This window comes from Manis javanica, chromosome 2 (assembly GCF_040802235.1).
Source record: "Manis javanica isolate MJ-LG chromosome 2, MJ_LKY, whole genome shotgun sequence".
Classification (NCBI taxonomy): Eukaryota; Metazoa; Chordata; class Mammalia; order Pholidota; family Manidae; genus Manis; species Manis javanica.
Window position 1 is genome coordinate 3570735 of NC_133157.1, and position 16350 is coordinate 3587084.

Below are 16350 nucleotides of genomic sequence, written 5' to 3' on the forward strand. Positions count from 1 at the left end.
TCATGAACGTATACATTTCGGGTAGTGAGGGCTGACGTGAGGCTGCAGGACCCTCTGGAACTGGGCCTTGGGGTTACTTCCGGCTGCTCTCACCCGACCCACAGGCAAAGGGCATCAGGCTTGTTCTCAACGGTCCTGGCATCACTCAGCGTGAGGTCACCGAGGTAAGGGACTGAAGGATCAAATGAAGGTCCGGCGGCAGCCCAAGCCTCAAGGCGAGGCTCAAACACCCCCACTGAGATACCAAGACTCTTGGGAAATGTCTTTAATCATGTAAATAATAAATGTATTTAATAACAAGGTCGATTCCAGCTGGGCCGGGCCTTTGCCAGGCAACCCCAGATGGATGGGATCCCAGTGCAAGCATAGACCCCCGCCACCTGTGACCACGGGCGGGGCTCCTCACGCCCCTGTCAGCCACGGACCCGCGCAGAGACAGGCCCCTCCCCAAGCTGCAGCATCTCCGCCTGTTTTGCTGGTCTCTGGGCTGGCTCACGGCTGTGCAAAGCAAGGCAGAACCCTTGGCCACGTCCCCGCGCACCAAGGGCCGGAGGGCAGCCCCGAGCAGCAGGTCACAGGCGGGACCAGGGCCAGCTGCAGCCTGCTCTGGGACCCTGGCTCTCCAGGGAGGGGCTCCTCCGGCTGCGCCGGCCCCGCGGGGCCGTGCTGGGGAGCCCAGCTGTCCCTGCTCCCCCCCCAGGCTGGGCGGCAGCCTCGCCTGGTCAGGGAGGCCCGGGGCCAAGGCCGCGTCACACGTAGTCCAGCATCTCTGTCTCCATCTCGTTCTCACTCCCGTCTGAGGGTTTGAAGTCCTCCTCCTCCTCCTCGTCGTCCTCCTCGTCTTCCCCGGACTCACAGGTCAGCTGCTCCTTCCCACCGTCAGCCTTGGCCGGGCTGGAGAAGAGAGCTGGGGCCAGGAGACCGGGCCACGTGCGCCTCAGTGCAGGCCTCCTGAGGGGCCTCCGTCCAGCTGTGACCGGCCCTCAGCGCCCGGGGCACGGTTCACGGCCACGGTGTCGGGGCTCAAGCTCTGGACAGGCAGCTTTGGGATGCACGGACGGCTCGGGGACCTGGGACTCGGCAGGCTAACAGGCACCTCAGGGGCACTGAAGCTGGCAGCTTCGAGACCACTTCCTGGAGGAACCTGGGGCCACTTCAGGGGTCCAATGGACTCCTCGAGAGAGTGCATGGCATTTTGTGTGACACCTGTTATCTGGGATGGGGATCCATAGCCCTGATTGGATTCTCAGAGGGAGCTGTGTCCCAAACGAGGCAAAACCTACCCCCATGACCTCTGTTGGGGTGTGGTGGGCCTGGGACCCCTCACCAAGCCTGGAAGCCCGAGGGACCTCTTGCTGACGACTGCATCAGCCCCACAGTCCCGTGCGTGCTCACTCCCGGCCCTCCCGGCCCTGGTCACCGGGGCCACCAGGTCCCAGGAGAGGGCAGGTGGGCAGAACATGCCCACGTGTGGCTGGAAAGTGTGAGGGTATCAGGGCCTAAGTGGTGGCCTCAGGTGGCAGTGTCCACCCTGCTGCAGCCCCACCCTCCAGCCTATCTCCTGCCTGAGACCCCAGGGCTGGGTGCTGTGACTCCCACCTGGACGGCCTCAGCAGGCAGCCTGGGAGATGCTGGCCCCTAGGCAAGATGGTCCCGCCTGGGTGCAGGTTCTCAGGGAACGGGCCCCCTGAGCACTTGCTCTGTTCCCCGAGCGGGGCACAGGGCATCCGGGGCCTCCCTCCCTCACTCCTTGCGGCTCTCACCTGGCCTCTTGGAGCGGATGGTCTGCCGGATCATGAGGGACATCGAGTCCCTCAGGTCGTCACTGGTCTTGGGGAGGCACCAGCCATCCCGCTCTGTGCAGGAGTCCTCGGCCCCGTCATTGCGGTGGATTATCTTCTGCAACCTGGGAGCCAGATGCAGGTTCCAGGGTGGGGCTTTTGCCAATAGGCGCCAGTGAGTGGTTGTGGCAGAGGTGGGGTTGTGCTTAAAAACTAGCACCTGGAGTGCGGCCAGAGGATGGACATGGCAGGGAAGCTGTGTGCGGCCCGCGGGGTCCTGAAGTGGGCAGGCCCCTGACCCTGCACACAGAGCGGGGCTGTGCCTGTTTCCTCTCCCGCTGGGAGGGCTGGCAGCTCTCGCGGCGCCTCAAGCTGTGTACACGTGCACCCGTCTCCTCCCATCCCAGCGCCCCACCTCCATTTCTCAAACATCACTAAGAACACCTGGATTAAAGGTTCCTGGGATTCTAGTCGCTCTGGGAGGATCAGGCAGTGTTGGGAGGGGCAGCCAGGTGGACACTGGCCATGGTCCCGAGGGCTGCCGGGCCGAGCTGAGGGAATGCCCCGGCAGCACCTGACTCCCAGACCAGAGAGCCTTCCTGCTGACAGACGGAGGCTGACACGAAAGGCAGAGCTGCAGGAAATACCCTGGTCCCCGGGCAGTTTCTCAGCACCACCCGCGCCCCGCAGGACGCCCGCCTCGGCGTCTGGGGCCCCCACGCACGTACTCATCCACGTTCAGGTCACACAGCTGGTAGAACATCTGTCGATAGGGTGGCAGGGCCCCCTCCCGGAAGATGTAGACCGAGTCCTGGGGAAAGTAGGGGAAGGTCAGCCGGAGCTGTCCTCTGGGGCAGGCGGTGGTGAGCCCCACACCGCAGCTCCCCCAGGCCCCCCACACCCCCAGGGAGTCAGCTGTCTCCTCTGCCTGGAGGCCAGGACAGAGGCCAGGGAGCAGACAGGGAAATGGGCTCTGACCCCCAGGAGGTTCTGGGGGGGGCAGACAGAGCAGCCAGGCCCTCCCGCGGCCCCAGCCTCAAGCTGCCCACATGGCAGGCCAGGCGCATGGCTCGGGGTGGGGTGCCAGCCTGGTGCTGTGCTCTGTGGGCCGAGCCGGCCCTCCTCGCCCTTGGTGACTTCTACTAAGGGGTCATCTTATGTAGCCTGCACGCTGCCCTGAAACAAAGCCAGGATCACCGACTGTCCGTTTTCTCTTCCTCCCACCCAGGCCTAAATGAGTGCCTCTGAGGAAGGCAGGCACTCAGGCTGCCCTGAGAGGAGAGGACTGACGGCTGGCAGACAGCCTGTCCCTGTGTCCCTGTGCCTCCCTCCCTGCCTGCTCCTACACACGCCCCGCGCCAGCCCCGTGAGGCAGGTGGTCCCCAGACAGTAGCTCAGAGCAGCCGAGCATGGGAAAGGCCTTTGGAACTCGCCGCCACTGCTGGGCGATGCTGTGAATGACAATGCCACCCTGCTGGGGGCCCTGGGCTCTGGGTCACAGCCATACCCAGGTTCAGCCCACAGCTGGGGCCCGGACAGTCTGCTCTGGCTCCATGTGCCCAGTTCTGACCATCCCATGCCTCAGCGGCCTGGGCTCACAACGGGCACCACCTGCAGTTTGTGGCATCAGACTTCCCTCTGAGACTTGCTACCAGCTCTTTGCCCAGATGGTCCTCAGTACCCACTGTCTCGGGTGCTTCAAACCCAACTTCTCACTCTGTCTTCAGAAGCTGACCTGGAAGGTGGGAACGTGCAAAGGGGCTGGGCACACAGAGCTGCCTCAGTCAAAGCCCCTCCCGGTGTCATAGACAGGGGCCCCGGAGTGTACCGTGTATGCCAGGCCTGCCCAAGGGAGGGGCCCCTCAGCCCCAACTCAGCTCTCAACCAAGCGGGCAGCTCCCTCCCCCGGGACTCAGGAGGCGCCTACCTTGAGCTTGTACTTGCTGGAGGCCAGTTTCCGGGCACCAGCCGTACCTGGTGGGCCCAGGCCATGCTTCAGGTCATGCATGGTGACAAGCTGGCTGGCTGCAAGGGGACAGCACCAATGTACTTTGAATATAGGGGGCATGTCTCCCAAACGCCGCCCTGTCCTCCTGCCCTGACCCACTGAGCGAGTTGGGGCACTTACGTGTCTTCTTGACAGTGATGGGGAGGCTGTAGTTGTAGGTGCTGCGCTTGGCCTTGACAGGCAAGTCACTGGAAGCATAACCTGCAGACAAGGAAAGGCACAAACCCCTTCTGCCAAGCAGCTCTGGTTTTGCATTCGAGGCACACTGAGTTCACTGGGGCCAGATCCTGAGGAAAGGACTCTGGGCTCCTGTGCCCTGGAGCGACAGGAGCCCTGTGTGATGCTCCAACCACATGGGGCTGCGTGCTGGGGTTGCCTGCAGTGGCTCAATGTGGGCCTGGGGACTGGACCCATACTGGACACCTGGCCTATGCCATAGTGGCCGTGAGCACCTGGAGGGCCAGTGGTGGGCCAGGACTCAAGCCTCTGCTACCCTGCATCCGGCAGATCCCACCCAAGGGGAGAGGCTTTCTCACCCTCTCTGTGTGGATACACCCTTACTGCGGGAGAGAATGCTAGGAGACGGATACAAGGAGAGAAAGCAAAGGCCTGAGAGACTTTTACCGTATTTCATTCCACAGCGGATTCGGAAATCAAGGACTTGGTAAATCTTGGCATCTGGATTTTTTCGGGGGTCATACCCATATCGAATCCATAGGCTTCTCCAGGGGCCAGTTATCTGGAGACAGAAAAAGTGGGAGTACAGAGTGATGTCAAGACTGACCCCCAGGCAACACAGAGGTGCAGGCCTGAGTGGGCAGTAGAACACCCTGGCTCTGCCCATGCGGCCCTGGCACCACGGACCAGTCACTTGGCCTTTCCAGGCCTTGACCCACCTGCACGATGGAGACATGAGCCCCTGTCCTCATGGTTTCTGGGAAGATTAGAGGCCATGTCCCGGAGCCTTGACCATGGTGCCTGGCACATAGTAAGTGCCCCATAAATGTCATTACTGTCCTAACACGTGGAATGCACTGTCCCCACATGGAATTCCTGAGGTCCTACATCTAGGAAGCCAATGCCGGAAAGCAGACATGGCTCTCCCACGTCTGGGGTCCGAGCACAGGAGAGACGAACCTTTCTCACATCCCACCACCTGGCATCACCCTATCCTTATCTCCTCGGTGCTGCACTGGGCTCCCATCTTTCCAGCACCTTCAGGAACTTCTGTACTGGCACCCCCATCTCCACGCCCTCCTGGATGAGTCCAGGGTGGCTCTGCCTCCCTTGGACCTCAAAGTAGGTGGAGTGAGCCAAGGCAGAAGTTCAGTAGTTAGGGACCCGGGTTCCAAACCACCCAGGCTGGGCTCCTGGATGGCTCTGCCACTTGCTGGCTGCAGGGCCGCGGCACATCAAGTCACCTCTGCGAGCCTAGGCTCTGCCTCGGAGGTGAAAAGGGGATCCTACTGCATAGCACTTCACCCAGTGCCTGGTCCTTAGACGTTTCATTGGGTCATTGGAGAATGTAAAGCCCCCTTTACTCCCTCCACGTCATGTAGTTGCTCTGATTCTAGAATCATCCCAGCATGGCCGAATGCGTTCCTGAGGAGGCGGGGGGGTGGGGGGGTGCCCCTAACGGCTGTAGCCGGCCTCCTGGGGGCCCCACGGCTCTGAGAGGCTGCGTCAGGGACGGGGACCAGGTGGGAACCCGGGTGCGCAGCAGGGTAGACGCTCACCATGTAATAGGCCACGAAGGGCAGCAAGACCTTGAGCTTGTCAGGGTGGACGCTGATGTTGGCCTTGACAGCGTTACGTGACCAGATGGGACGGATGTCAAACAGCTGAGGGGTCAAGGCAGAGGCTGGGGTGAGCGTCACAGCTGCCTGCCAGCCGCCCCCAGATCCCCCAGCATGGCCAGCCCCCCACCAGGCACATCTGGAGAGGAGTTGTGAGAGCAGGGCCCAAGCAAGCACGGACCGGCCCCAGAACTGCACACCCTCATCAGCCCTGGCCTGGGAGCATGGACTGCACACCCGGCACGTGCCGACTGCAGGTGCAGGGCCTGGGGGTCCTGAGATGGCTGCGGACACGTCCCAGTCCTTATGCAGCTCACAGGGCAGCAGGGCGGCAGACAACCAAAGGAGCAGAGCAGGGCCAGGCGGGGGACATGCCAGATCTCCGGGACCCTGAGCACCCCCAACCTAGAGGGCAGCGCCTGAGTGGGGACAGCACGAGGGCTGGAGGGGACAGCACGAGGGCTGGAGGGGACGGCCTGGTCCAGGGGAAGCCTGCAAAAGGCCAGTGTGGCCGGAGCGCGCAGGGAAAGGCCCCGAGTCGGCTTCAGGATTGGGTTATGTCTAGAGGACAGGGAGGAGCCTCTGAGAGTGGCCCCACCATGTCCCCCTTCCCCCGTGACAGCAAGAATACAAGGTGTCCACACAGTCTCTTCAAGAAATAAAACTCTGAAAGGGAAGAGGCAAGCCTCAGGCAGCAGCGATGTGACCTCCCCGAGACCCTGCTGTCCACACCTGTGGAGACGAGGACCAGGGGCCCCTGCCTGAGTCTTCCCAGAAACGCAAGCCAGCGGACAAGGCAGACGGCGGCTGCCTTCCCAGGGGTCCTGCCCACTCCAGCCGACGGGGTGGTGTGCCGGCCTGGCACCCAGTAGGTGCTTAGAGCAACCCATGAATGGCTAAGCCTCCTGGATGCTGGAGTTCCGGAGCTGCACGCTAAAGCCCCGCTGTTCACCACCCCACAAGGCCCTCTTAGGAATTCTAAGTATTTTCAACATTGGGAATGCAAGGCTCATGTTGGCACATCTTTCAGACATGACATCTGGAGGTGAAAAGCTGCCATGTGCCACGAACAGGTCTGTGAGAAAGTCAGCACAGCCGACCACAACGTGCTGAAGGACAGGGCCTGGCTGGGTAAACAGGGGCGGGCGCAGGGGGGCCTGTGGGCGCGGGGCGGCTCCGGCTCACCTTCCGCAGCTCCTCCTCCACTTTCCGATCCACGGGGTTGGTGCAGACCCGCTTCCACGTCTGCACTGCAGCCTCCAGTGGCTGCATGGGCACCTCGTCTTCCTCAAAGTTGACAAAGATGGCGTTGTGGGGGCGCCGGGCCCTACTCAGGCCAATCAGATTCTCGCCTGAGACGGGGGGATTGTTGTAGCCTTCCCTGAGGACAGAGAGTGGTAGTGGACGACCCCAGACACAGGCCTGCCCAGTCCCGGTGGAGCCCACCAGGCCTGCAACACCTATAGCCAAAGGCAGGAGACTGTTCTCCGGGGGGAGACAGGCAGTGGCTGCCGAACACCACACCGGGGGGCTCCGGGGCCCCGGCCCTGAAGCTGGGCAAGGCCAAAGGTCCCAGAGGTGGGGGTGTAGGGAAGGGCCCCTGTCACAAGGCTGTGGCCTCACCACTGCAGCGAGTCAGGCACAGGCACTGTCTAGGCCATGAAAAACTAGAAGCAAACTGAATACCCATCAGGCAGGAATGGTGAAGTCAGTCAAGCTGCAGCCACTGACTGATCAGTTAAGGCCAGAACCAGCTGTCAGAGAGGAGCCACACTCACTGATTTCTACTTATTTAATTTACTTGTTTAACCCTCAAAATAATCCTACAAGGAATGAACCAGTTTCCTGTGATGTAACTGAGGCCCGGGGGGCTGAAAACGTGCCTAGAGTCAGAGCTCATCATAACAGAGCCGGACTCACAGGTGGGGGGAAGGCTGGCCAGGGGCCCGGTCAACAACCCGTCCTGCCACCTTCTGGCAGGGCGTCGCAGAAGCATCTGGACATTACCCGGGCCAAGGGCAAAGCAAGATGCTAACACCAGTCACACTTGGGTCCCTCTCCGTTAGCCCAGGATACACTGGTGAGGGGTCCCCGAGGCACTCAGCCATACCCTGCCCCACACAAAGACAGGGTCAAGTCTGAGCCCTTTCTTTTTAATATAATAGAAACCATCCCAAACAGGTGCAACATATCCTGTTTTGAAAGACACCTCCCTAAAACCCTAGACGCCCCCAAGAAGGGAAGGCCCCAGTGGCTCGCCCCAGACCAGGTGACTGCCCAGCTGTGCCCACCTGGGGACAGGCTGCTCTGCCAGCCCCCCACCCCCACCCACTCTAATCTCCCCAGGGAGGGACCCGGTCAGGCCAGCCTCCCAGCCTCTTCTCTGCCCGCCTGGTCTGGAGTGAAGCTCAGCCTCCCTGGACCCAGTCTCCCCACTGCCAGTCCTGTGTTCCCAGGAGGGCCAGCAGAGCAGAAAAATCAATGGCCTTGGGAGAAAAGGCAGGTTCTTTCCATGTGCTGGAAAATCAATAAACCACGTGGGGAGAAAGAAAGGGCCTGTGGGTCCATGAGTGGCTGACCCTCTTTCCTTGTCCCCCTACCAGAGGCTTGGGAGCAGCTGCCTGCTGGCCCTACTGGACAGTGACTCATGCATGCCATCCAGGGCCAGGGCCGGCAGTCAGAGGGAGGCTTTATTTTCCCCTATATATTTTTGTTTCTGACTGTAAGTTAAATGCTTGTGGAAGAAAAATAATCAGTAAGGGGCTCTATAATTAGCACTCAATATAGATGGGTCACAGGGAAGGCAATACAGCACAGAAAGGACAAGTGATGACTCTAGCATCTGACCACGCTGATGGGGTGACTGCAGTGGAGCGGGGGGACTTGATAATATGGTCAATGTTGAAACCACAGTGTTGCTCATGTGAAACCTTCATAAGATTATATATCAATGGTACCTTAATTAAAAAAAAATAATCAAAACATTTCAAAAGTGTGTGAATTTAAAAATGGACTATATCTCCCCTTGGTTAAAACTCTTGGATTGAATATTATTATACACACAAAACTCTATCATTCAACACACAGGTGTGTTCAGCAGGGAGGGGATGCGACACCACTCTTTTTGGTCACGCATTTCTGTGATGTTTTGCTCTTCTAAGGAGCCCCACGTGCTCCTGCAGTCCGGAAGAGGGGAGCGGTGGTGCAGATTCCACGGGCCTGAGGGACGCCCCTCAAGGCTGCTGTGGCTCTGGTTCCGGGTCTCAGTACGACAAGGGGGGACCCGACAAGCACGGGGAGGCCCTGAAGGGGTTGGACACCCGCTCACTCTGCTCACAGGATTACGGTTTTAAGAAAAGTCCCTCCCACCGACCCTTTCTCAACGACGTGCCGCAGTGCGCGTGGGCAGTGGGGCGAGGAGGTGCCAGCAGAGGCTGCTCATCCGCGAGGCGGAGATGCGGGTGGGCGGCCACTAGCTACTTCTCTCTACTTTGGGGTATGCTCATAACTTTCCATAATATATTTTTTCAAAGGCAGAGAGTATACCTTCTCCTTAGGATTGAATCTAAGCCCCCTACCATGGACTGTGGGACCCCTGTCCCTACATCTCTGCCCAGCTCACTCCGCTCCTGGGGTGCCAGCCTTGCGACCATTCCTTAGCATGTGCCAGGACCCTGGTCTGGAATGTTCTCCTGATTTTCACCTGCCAGCTCCGTCATCACTCAGGTCTGTTCCAAATGCCAGCTCCTCTGAGGGCCCTAGCCCATGCCCCACTGCCCATCACCATCCACTCCCCTTTGACTGCCTTTAAGCCACACACCTAGGCACACTCATCATCCACCACGGCCGGACCCCAGACCTGCACAGAACCTCCTGGGCTGTGTGCTCCACTGACACGGGGCTCTGCGGAGGGCCCTGGGCCGTGACAGGCGGTCAGCACTTGTTGGTGGAAACATGAAACAAGGAGAGGAAAAGTGGGCGTCCACCCCCCACGCCCCCAGAGAGAACAGTTCTGGGCCCCATCTCCCAGACTCGTCCAGCCTCTATTGTCACATCATGGTTTGCTTCTGTACCGTAGACTCTGCTTTCACACCTGCCTTTTCATTGAGCACAGCGCTCTGGGCATGTGCCCCGTCAGCCCACAAGCTGCTGTCTCAGAGGCCGCCTGGGGTTCCCGGCACAGGCTGTAATGTCACTGACCATGTCCCTATTAATGGACTAATCAATTATTTATATTTTCAGAGTCTGCCAGGCACACACTGTGCTAAGTATGCCAAAAAGCTTGTCATTTACCCAGCAAACAACACAGGGAAAGGGGGTACTGTCGCCATGCCCTTTCCAGGCGGGGACACTGGCACCGAGGCCACACCCCGTGAGGCAGCGCCAGGATCTGAACGTGGGTGCCCGGCGCCAGCCTGGGCTCTCTCCCACACCAGGCTCTCTGTTTCTTGCTGCTGCCAATACTCAGTAAGCGCTCTCGTAAGTGTACCTCCAAGTACCTAGGTCGGGGCACCAAAGTGTGAATTCCTAGAAGCGGGGTTGCTTGGTCAACAGGAGCAGCCCTTAGACTCCTGCTGCCGCGCTGGGTTGCCTCCCATCCACCGCGGCTGGGCTCATCAAGGTGCTCCTCCGGTAGGTGTCTCTCTGCACCTCAAGGTGCAAGTGGTGGGGATGGGTCTTCAAGTTGAAAGGCGACACCCTGATTCACTCTCCGTGGGGTGGGGACAGCTCTGAGCAAGGCCTCTCGGTGGGGTGCCAGCACCAGGGCTGGACCCCGACACCCGTCAGGGCCCCTCATCACCAGCTGCGCTCCCTCTGGAGGCACTGGGGCCGTGGGCTTGAGCAGAGCCTCTGACCCAGGCCCTCTGACCAGAGGGCCCGGACTCTGAGCCGATGTCTCAGCGTAAGGGGGCCTTACCGGTGCTGCGTCTCCGGTCGGTAGAAGTAGTCCACTGGGGTGTCCAGCCGCGAGAAGATGGGCGGGGGGATGTAGAGCGGCAGCTCCTGGTGGAAGAAAGCCTCCTTCTTGGGCTTGAGCATGAGCACTTTGTCATACATGGACGTGTGCCTGCCGCCCTCCTCCGTGTGCACGGCCAAGTACTGGAAGTCAGACATTCCTGGGAAGAGCAGCACACAGATGGCGGACACCCTATTACAATGGCACAGGAACTGGCAGCTGCCACGCACCAACATCCACATCTTCTTTTTTTTATTTTTTATTTTGGTATCATTAATGTACAATTACATGAGCAACATTATGGTTACTAGACTCCCCCCATTATCAAGTCCCCCCCCACATACCCCATTACAGTCACTGTCCATCAGCGTAGTAAGATGCTGTAGAATCACTACTTGTCTTCTCTGTGCTGTACGGCCTTCCCCGTGCCCCCTCCTACATTATGTGTGCTAATCATAATGCCCCTTATTCCCCTTCTCCCTCCCTTCCCACCCATCCTCCCCAGTCCCTTTCCCTTTGGTAACTGTTAGTCCATTCTTGGGTTCTGTGATTCTGCTGCTGTTCCGTTCCTACAGTTTTTTCTTTGTTCTTATACTCCACAGAGGAGTGAATCATTTGATACTTGTCTTTCTCCACCTGGCTTATTTCACTGAGCATACCAGCCATGTTGTTGCAAATGGTAGGATTTGTTTTCTTCTTATGGCTGAATAATATTCCATTGTGTATATGTACCACATCTTCTTTATCCATTCATCTACTGATGGACACTTAGGTTGCTTCCATTTCTTGGCTATTGTAAATAGTGCTGCAATAAACATAGAGGTGCATCTGTCTTTTTCAAACTGGGCTGCTGCATTCTTAGGGTAAATTCCTAGGAGTGGAATTCCTGGGTCAAACGGTAAGTCTGTTTTGAGCATTTTGATGAACCTGCATACTGCTTTCCACAATGGTTGAACTAATTTACATTCCCACCAGCAGTGTAGGAGGGTTCCCCTTTCTCCACAACCTCGCCAACATTTGTTGTTGTTTGTCTTCTGGATGGTGGCCATTCTAACTGGTGTGACGTAATATCTCCTTGTGGTTTTCTCTGATGACTAGTGATGTGGAGCATCTTTTCATGTGTCTGTTGGCCATCTGAATTTCTTCTTTGAAGAAGTGTCTGTTCAGATCCTCTGCCCATTTTTTAATTGGATTATTTGCTTTTTGTTTGTTGAGCTGTGTGAGCTCTTTATATATTTTGTATGTCAACCCTTTATCGGATCTGTCATTTATGAATATATTCTCCCATACTGTAGGATGCCTTTTTGTTCTATTGATGGTGTCCTTTGCTGTACAGAAGCTTTATAGTCCCACTTGTTCATTTTTGCTTTTGTTTCCCCATCCACATCTTCTTTGGGGGTTGCTGAGGAGCCCCACGGTGGTGGGGGCTGCCAGGCAATGGTGGGGGTTGCCGAAACAACACCCTTCCAAAATGTTGTGTGAACTCGGCTCAGCACCCTCCAAGTTACCTGAATAAATCTTATTTGGGGCTGGGAGTTCCATGATATGTGAGGATCAAGTCTAGGCCAGTGCTTCTTAGAATGTGACTCCCCTGGGATCTTGCTATAGGCGGACCCTGAGGTGCTGCATTTCCAACAAGCTCCCAGGAGAGGCTGACGCTGCTGGCCCTGAATCACACCCTGAGGGCTGAGCGGCGGCTCAGCAAGACAGGTGAGAAGAGAGAGCCGCTGTCCCAGGAAGGAGCACAGCATCCCACCAGAACGACTGACATCCCGCACGCCCAGCCCCGAGGGTCCCAGGCCCTGCTGACATTTCCTTTCACTTTCCAGACCCCTCTTCCTTTCTCCATCTGTACTCTCTTCAGGTTCGGCCTTAGAACCGAAGAGGCCAGGACAAACATTTCTAAGGCTCCTTAGTAATTTGCCGAGGGCCTCCCGTGTGTCTTCCCAAGGGCCTGATGACCCCAGGGCTCCCACTGTACAGATGACCTGGGGACGGAGGCTGACGGAAGCCAGGCCATCTGCCCAGAAACTCGCAGAGCTCCAGCAGGCCCAGCTCCACCACCCATGCTCCTTCCCCCTCCCCCTCCCCGTCCCGCAGGTACTGCCTCCTCACTGGGCTTCCCTGTGGGTAGCAACTCAGCTGAGGACCCTACAGGAGACAACCAGTGGACTACGAGTTCAAAGGCACATGAAGTCAGCTGCGGTGACCTGGGAAGGCTTCAGACGGGAGGCAAGCCCAGGAACAGGGAAGACTGAGATAAGCTTCCAAAATACTGGGTTTCAAACACTGGAGGCTTGCTGACCCGTTTTATATGGCTCCACTTAGTGGCTTTAAAAATGAGATTTCTCACAGAACTCTAGCCTCCATTAAAAATGCAGAAGCTCCAGCAGCAGTGGGACCATAACCTGCAGGGACCTGCTCGCTGGGGAGGAAACCTGCCCTCTAGATGGGGCCTGCGCTCTGCCGCTCCCCTTGCTCCCTGCCCCTCACACTGGGCCCAGCCCAGCCCAGTCCACTGTGTGGACGGCCCAGGCAGCTCCTGCAGGCATGAGGGACTCAGGCCCTGAAATACCCCAATGCAGGAAGAACGTATCTCGCAGTTACCTTGAAACTTGTAGATGGTGGAGATGATGCCAAGGATCTCCATGTCGAAGGTGACCTTGGGCTGGGCCTCGGACCCTGGCAGCCCCCTCTGCCACCTCGTCTGCCTCCTGACCCGGAGCAGCAGGCTGCTCGTACTGAAGCGGTTGGCACACACAGGGTGGCAGTAGGGGTCCTTGGGCCGGAAGTATAGCTCCAGCCTCTTGGTGGGGTCTGCGTAGATCTGTGTTGGGCAAAGAGAGAGGCAGTGAAGCAGTGACCAGATAAGCAGCTAGCAGGGAACTGCTCCTCTCTCAACGGAAGTCTCACGGTGACCCAGGTGACAAAGGGAGGGCCAGGAGGCTTGTGGTCGGTTTGGAAATTTTAGTTACCCAAAGACTCTTACAAGCCCAGGTATCTCAATTTTTATCTAGTAGAGGACATGAGAATAGTCTCTTCCCCTCTAAGAGGTGGTAAAGCTGGAGATAATAATGCCCGTTAAGGAAAGCCATCATCTGTCAGGCACCCATCCTGGGTGGGCAGTCATGTGGCTCTCTGGCACTGTTTCACTTCACGGTGGCATCATCACCCCTGAGTTTACTGTGGAGGTAGCTGAGGCCAGCGGGGTCGAGTGACTTGTCTAGGGCTTCCTACCCAGCTGTTACTTATCCTTTTCAAGCCTTGGTTCCTTCTCCTTAAAATGGAGATAAGGGTGCCTACTCATAGAACTGTTAGAGTGACTAAACGGAAATATGTGCAAAGCACTTAGCCAGGCACATAGCTTGTGATAAACGCTCTACATGTGTCACTCACATATGAATGAGTGCCCCACACGGGGTAAGAGAGACACAGTCATCTGTGTGCGTGTGAACGTATAACAATGCCCACTGGCCAAGGTCATTTACTAGCTTGTCCGCTGGCTCTCCAACACCCAGGACACAGCCAGACCTTAGTAGGTGCTCAGGAAACACCCAGAGAAAGATGGGAGGAGCCCCAACCGCAGGAATCCCTTCTCATGAAACACAGGTCTATGAGGCTGCTAGGCTGCGGACAGCCCCACACATGGGCCTGGCACAGAAGAGGTACACAAGAAACTATAATGGAATGAGTGAATGGTCAGTCTCTTCCCAAAGGGCTCCTATTGTAGCTGGGTACAAATATCCCTGGGGGTTAGTGACAGTAAGGTCCCCGTCATCACCACAGTAAAGTGAACACATCAGGACAAAGAAATACAATATGGCTGGCTGGGCCTCTACTGGCATCCTGTGTTTCATGATAGGTTCAAGGTGTGTATTCATAAAGGACAAGGAAGCAGCAGTTAAGAGTTCTGACCTCAGCGGGGAGGTATGCCTGATTTCAAATCTCCAGATTTGAAAAGGTTTGTGAAGAGGTTTTTTGATCCAACTTTTCTTAAAACCTGCATCTTTATCTGAAAAATGGGAATAACGGCACCTAACTCACCAGACTATTGTGAGGATTCAGTGATGCATTTGACAAATATTTTGGAGGCAGGCACTCTTGTGGGTGTGAGGACTAGAGAATGTCACCAGAGCCAAGACCCTCCTCTCACGGATTTACAGTCTCAGAGCCAAGGAGCCAAGACAGACAATAAACATGCTAAAACATAATTTCAGCTGGAATTAACAGGCTGAGGAGGCAACTATTAAATGCTAGAGACCACTTTAATTAGGGCAGTCAGGGAAGGGCTCTCTAAAGAAGAGACATTTCCAGATCTGGTGCCTATAAAGCACTTACAACTCTGCATAAAGTAAGAATTCATCCTAGCTCCCCTACAAGTGGCCTGGAACAAGCTGCATGGTTTCGTTGTAAAATGCAGATACTGACAGTTCCTACCTGGAAGCGTTCTAAGGAGGATCAAAAGTAAGTAAAGCACCTAGAACTGTGCCTGGCACAGAGTGAGGTGTTACCTTTAACTCTAATAAAACATAACACTCGTCCTCCTCTCATGTAGTTCAACCGTTCTTAATCTCCCGATGCCTCGGTTTTCTACTGCACGAAACCAGGATGCGACCGCCCAGAACATCCTGGCGGGCTGCAGTTGCGCTTTCTGCATGGCAGGGATGCCGAGACTAAGGCTGATCCGTGGACGGGGCGCAAGGGACTCCTCCTCCCCTTTCTGGGTTTTCCCCCACAGTCCCCTCCCCCTGCTCCCAGGGAAAAACGGTCCGTCCATTACCGGCGCTTTCAGAAGCAAAAGCCCGCCCTCTGGCCACCCCAGAGCGCGCCCCCAGCTCCGCGGCTGAGGAAACCTCACTTTCCCTGGGTGCTCCCACCCCTTCGGTAGCAGTGCCGCGACTCGGTCCCCATGGTCCCGGACACTCCCCACTCCTACCCGGGAGACGCCTTCCTCGCCGCCCAGAGTCGGCAGCATCTTGGACACGTCGCGCACCACTCCCGGGTACTCCACGCACACCATGCGCCGCTCGCGTCGCAGCTCCACGGGGACGGCCACCCCCGTGCCCGCATCAGTCGCCCCCGCCGCCATCCCTGCGGGTCTGGCTGGACCACGCGGTCCGTCCCTCCACGCGCCCCAGGGACCTCGTCTCAATGGTTCCGCGGAGGAATCGTTCCGGGTTCCGTCGCCGCTCGCGTTTCTCTAAATCCCGGGCTCAGCGAGACCCGAAGACCTTTGGGAGCAAATGCCCATGGGGAAGCCACAAGGCTTGGGCGTAAGCAACCGCCAGGTCCTCAATTTTGTTTAAAATGCGAGGGTTTGTCCAAGGGCCGGGGCACGGGCCTGACTCTCCCACCAACCCGAGACGCCGCCGAGATTGTAAGAACTGGCCCAGCTCTCAATGTTAGCCAATGAGAACCGGCGGGCCTTCAGCTAATGAAGAGTCAGGAGAAAGCCAGGTTCCACCCACCTTAGCTCCGCACGTTTTAGTCAATAGAGAACCAGGACCAGGCTTGTCCCCGCCCCATTGTCGAATTTCACCCAATGGCAGCCAGGGGGTGGACCCGAGGCAGACTTCCGGCCGCCTTCTTCCCCATTAGGTACCAGCAGGGGCTTTCCGTGGCTCAGGGTCCGGCAAGCGGCGTTCTGCGCGGGGGCTGTCATGCTGGCCGGCCGCCCGGGACGGCTCTACTACGCGCGTGGAGGCTGCGGGGAATTGGGTCTGGAAATGGCGAGCGCGAGGGAATTGCGCTTTGAATGCTTGCCCCACCTCCGCACCCAGAAAGCCCCGAACTGCCCTCCTCCCGAGA

The 16350-nt window shown here is 57.6% G+C and overlaps 1 protein-coding gene across 2 annotated transcripts; it reads right to left on the reverse strand.

Moving 5' to 3' along the window:
- Positions 1–250: 250 nt before the first annotated feature.
- GTF3C5 (general transcription factor IIIC subunit 5) lies at positions 251–15925 on the reverse strand. Of its 2 annotated transcripts, none has more exons than XM_017645432.3 (11): positions 15479–15925; positions 13150–13369; positions 10504–10702; positions 6771–6966; positions 5526–5630; positions 4414–4528; positions 3910–3990; positions 3709–3806; positions 2510–2592; positions 1764–1906; positions 251–894 (listed from the first exon to the last, which is right to left on the reverse strand). In XM_017645432.3, exons 1-11 carry the CDS (start codon positions 15629–15631, stop codon positions 860–862), a joined length of 1428 nt encoding a protein of 475 aa, XP_017500921.2. In that variant the 5' UTR covers positions 15632–15925; the 3' UTR covers positions 251–859. The 2 variants fall into 2 exon arrangements, with proteins under 2 accessions (XP_017500921.2, XP_017500920.3); XM_017645431.3 differs by having other exon boundaries at positions 251–907.
- Between the last annotated feature and the right edge of the window lie 425 nt (positions 15926–16350).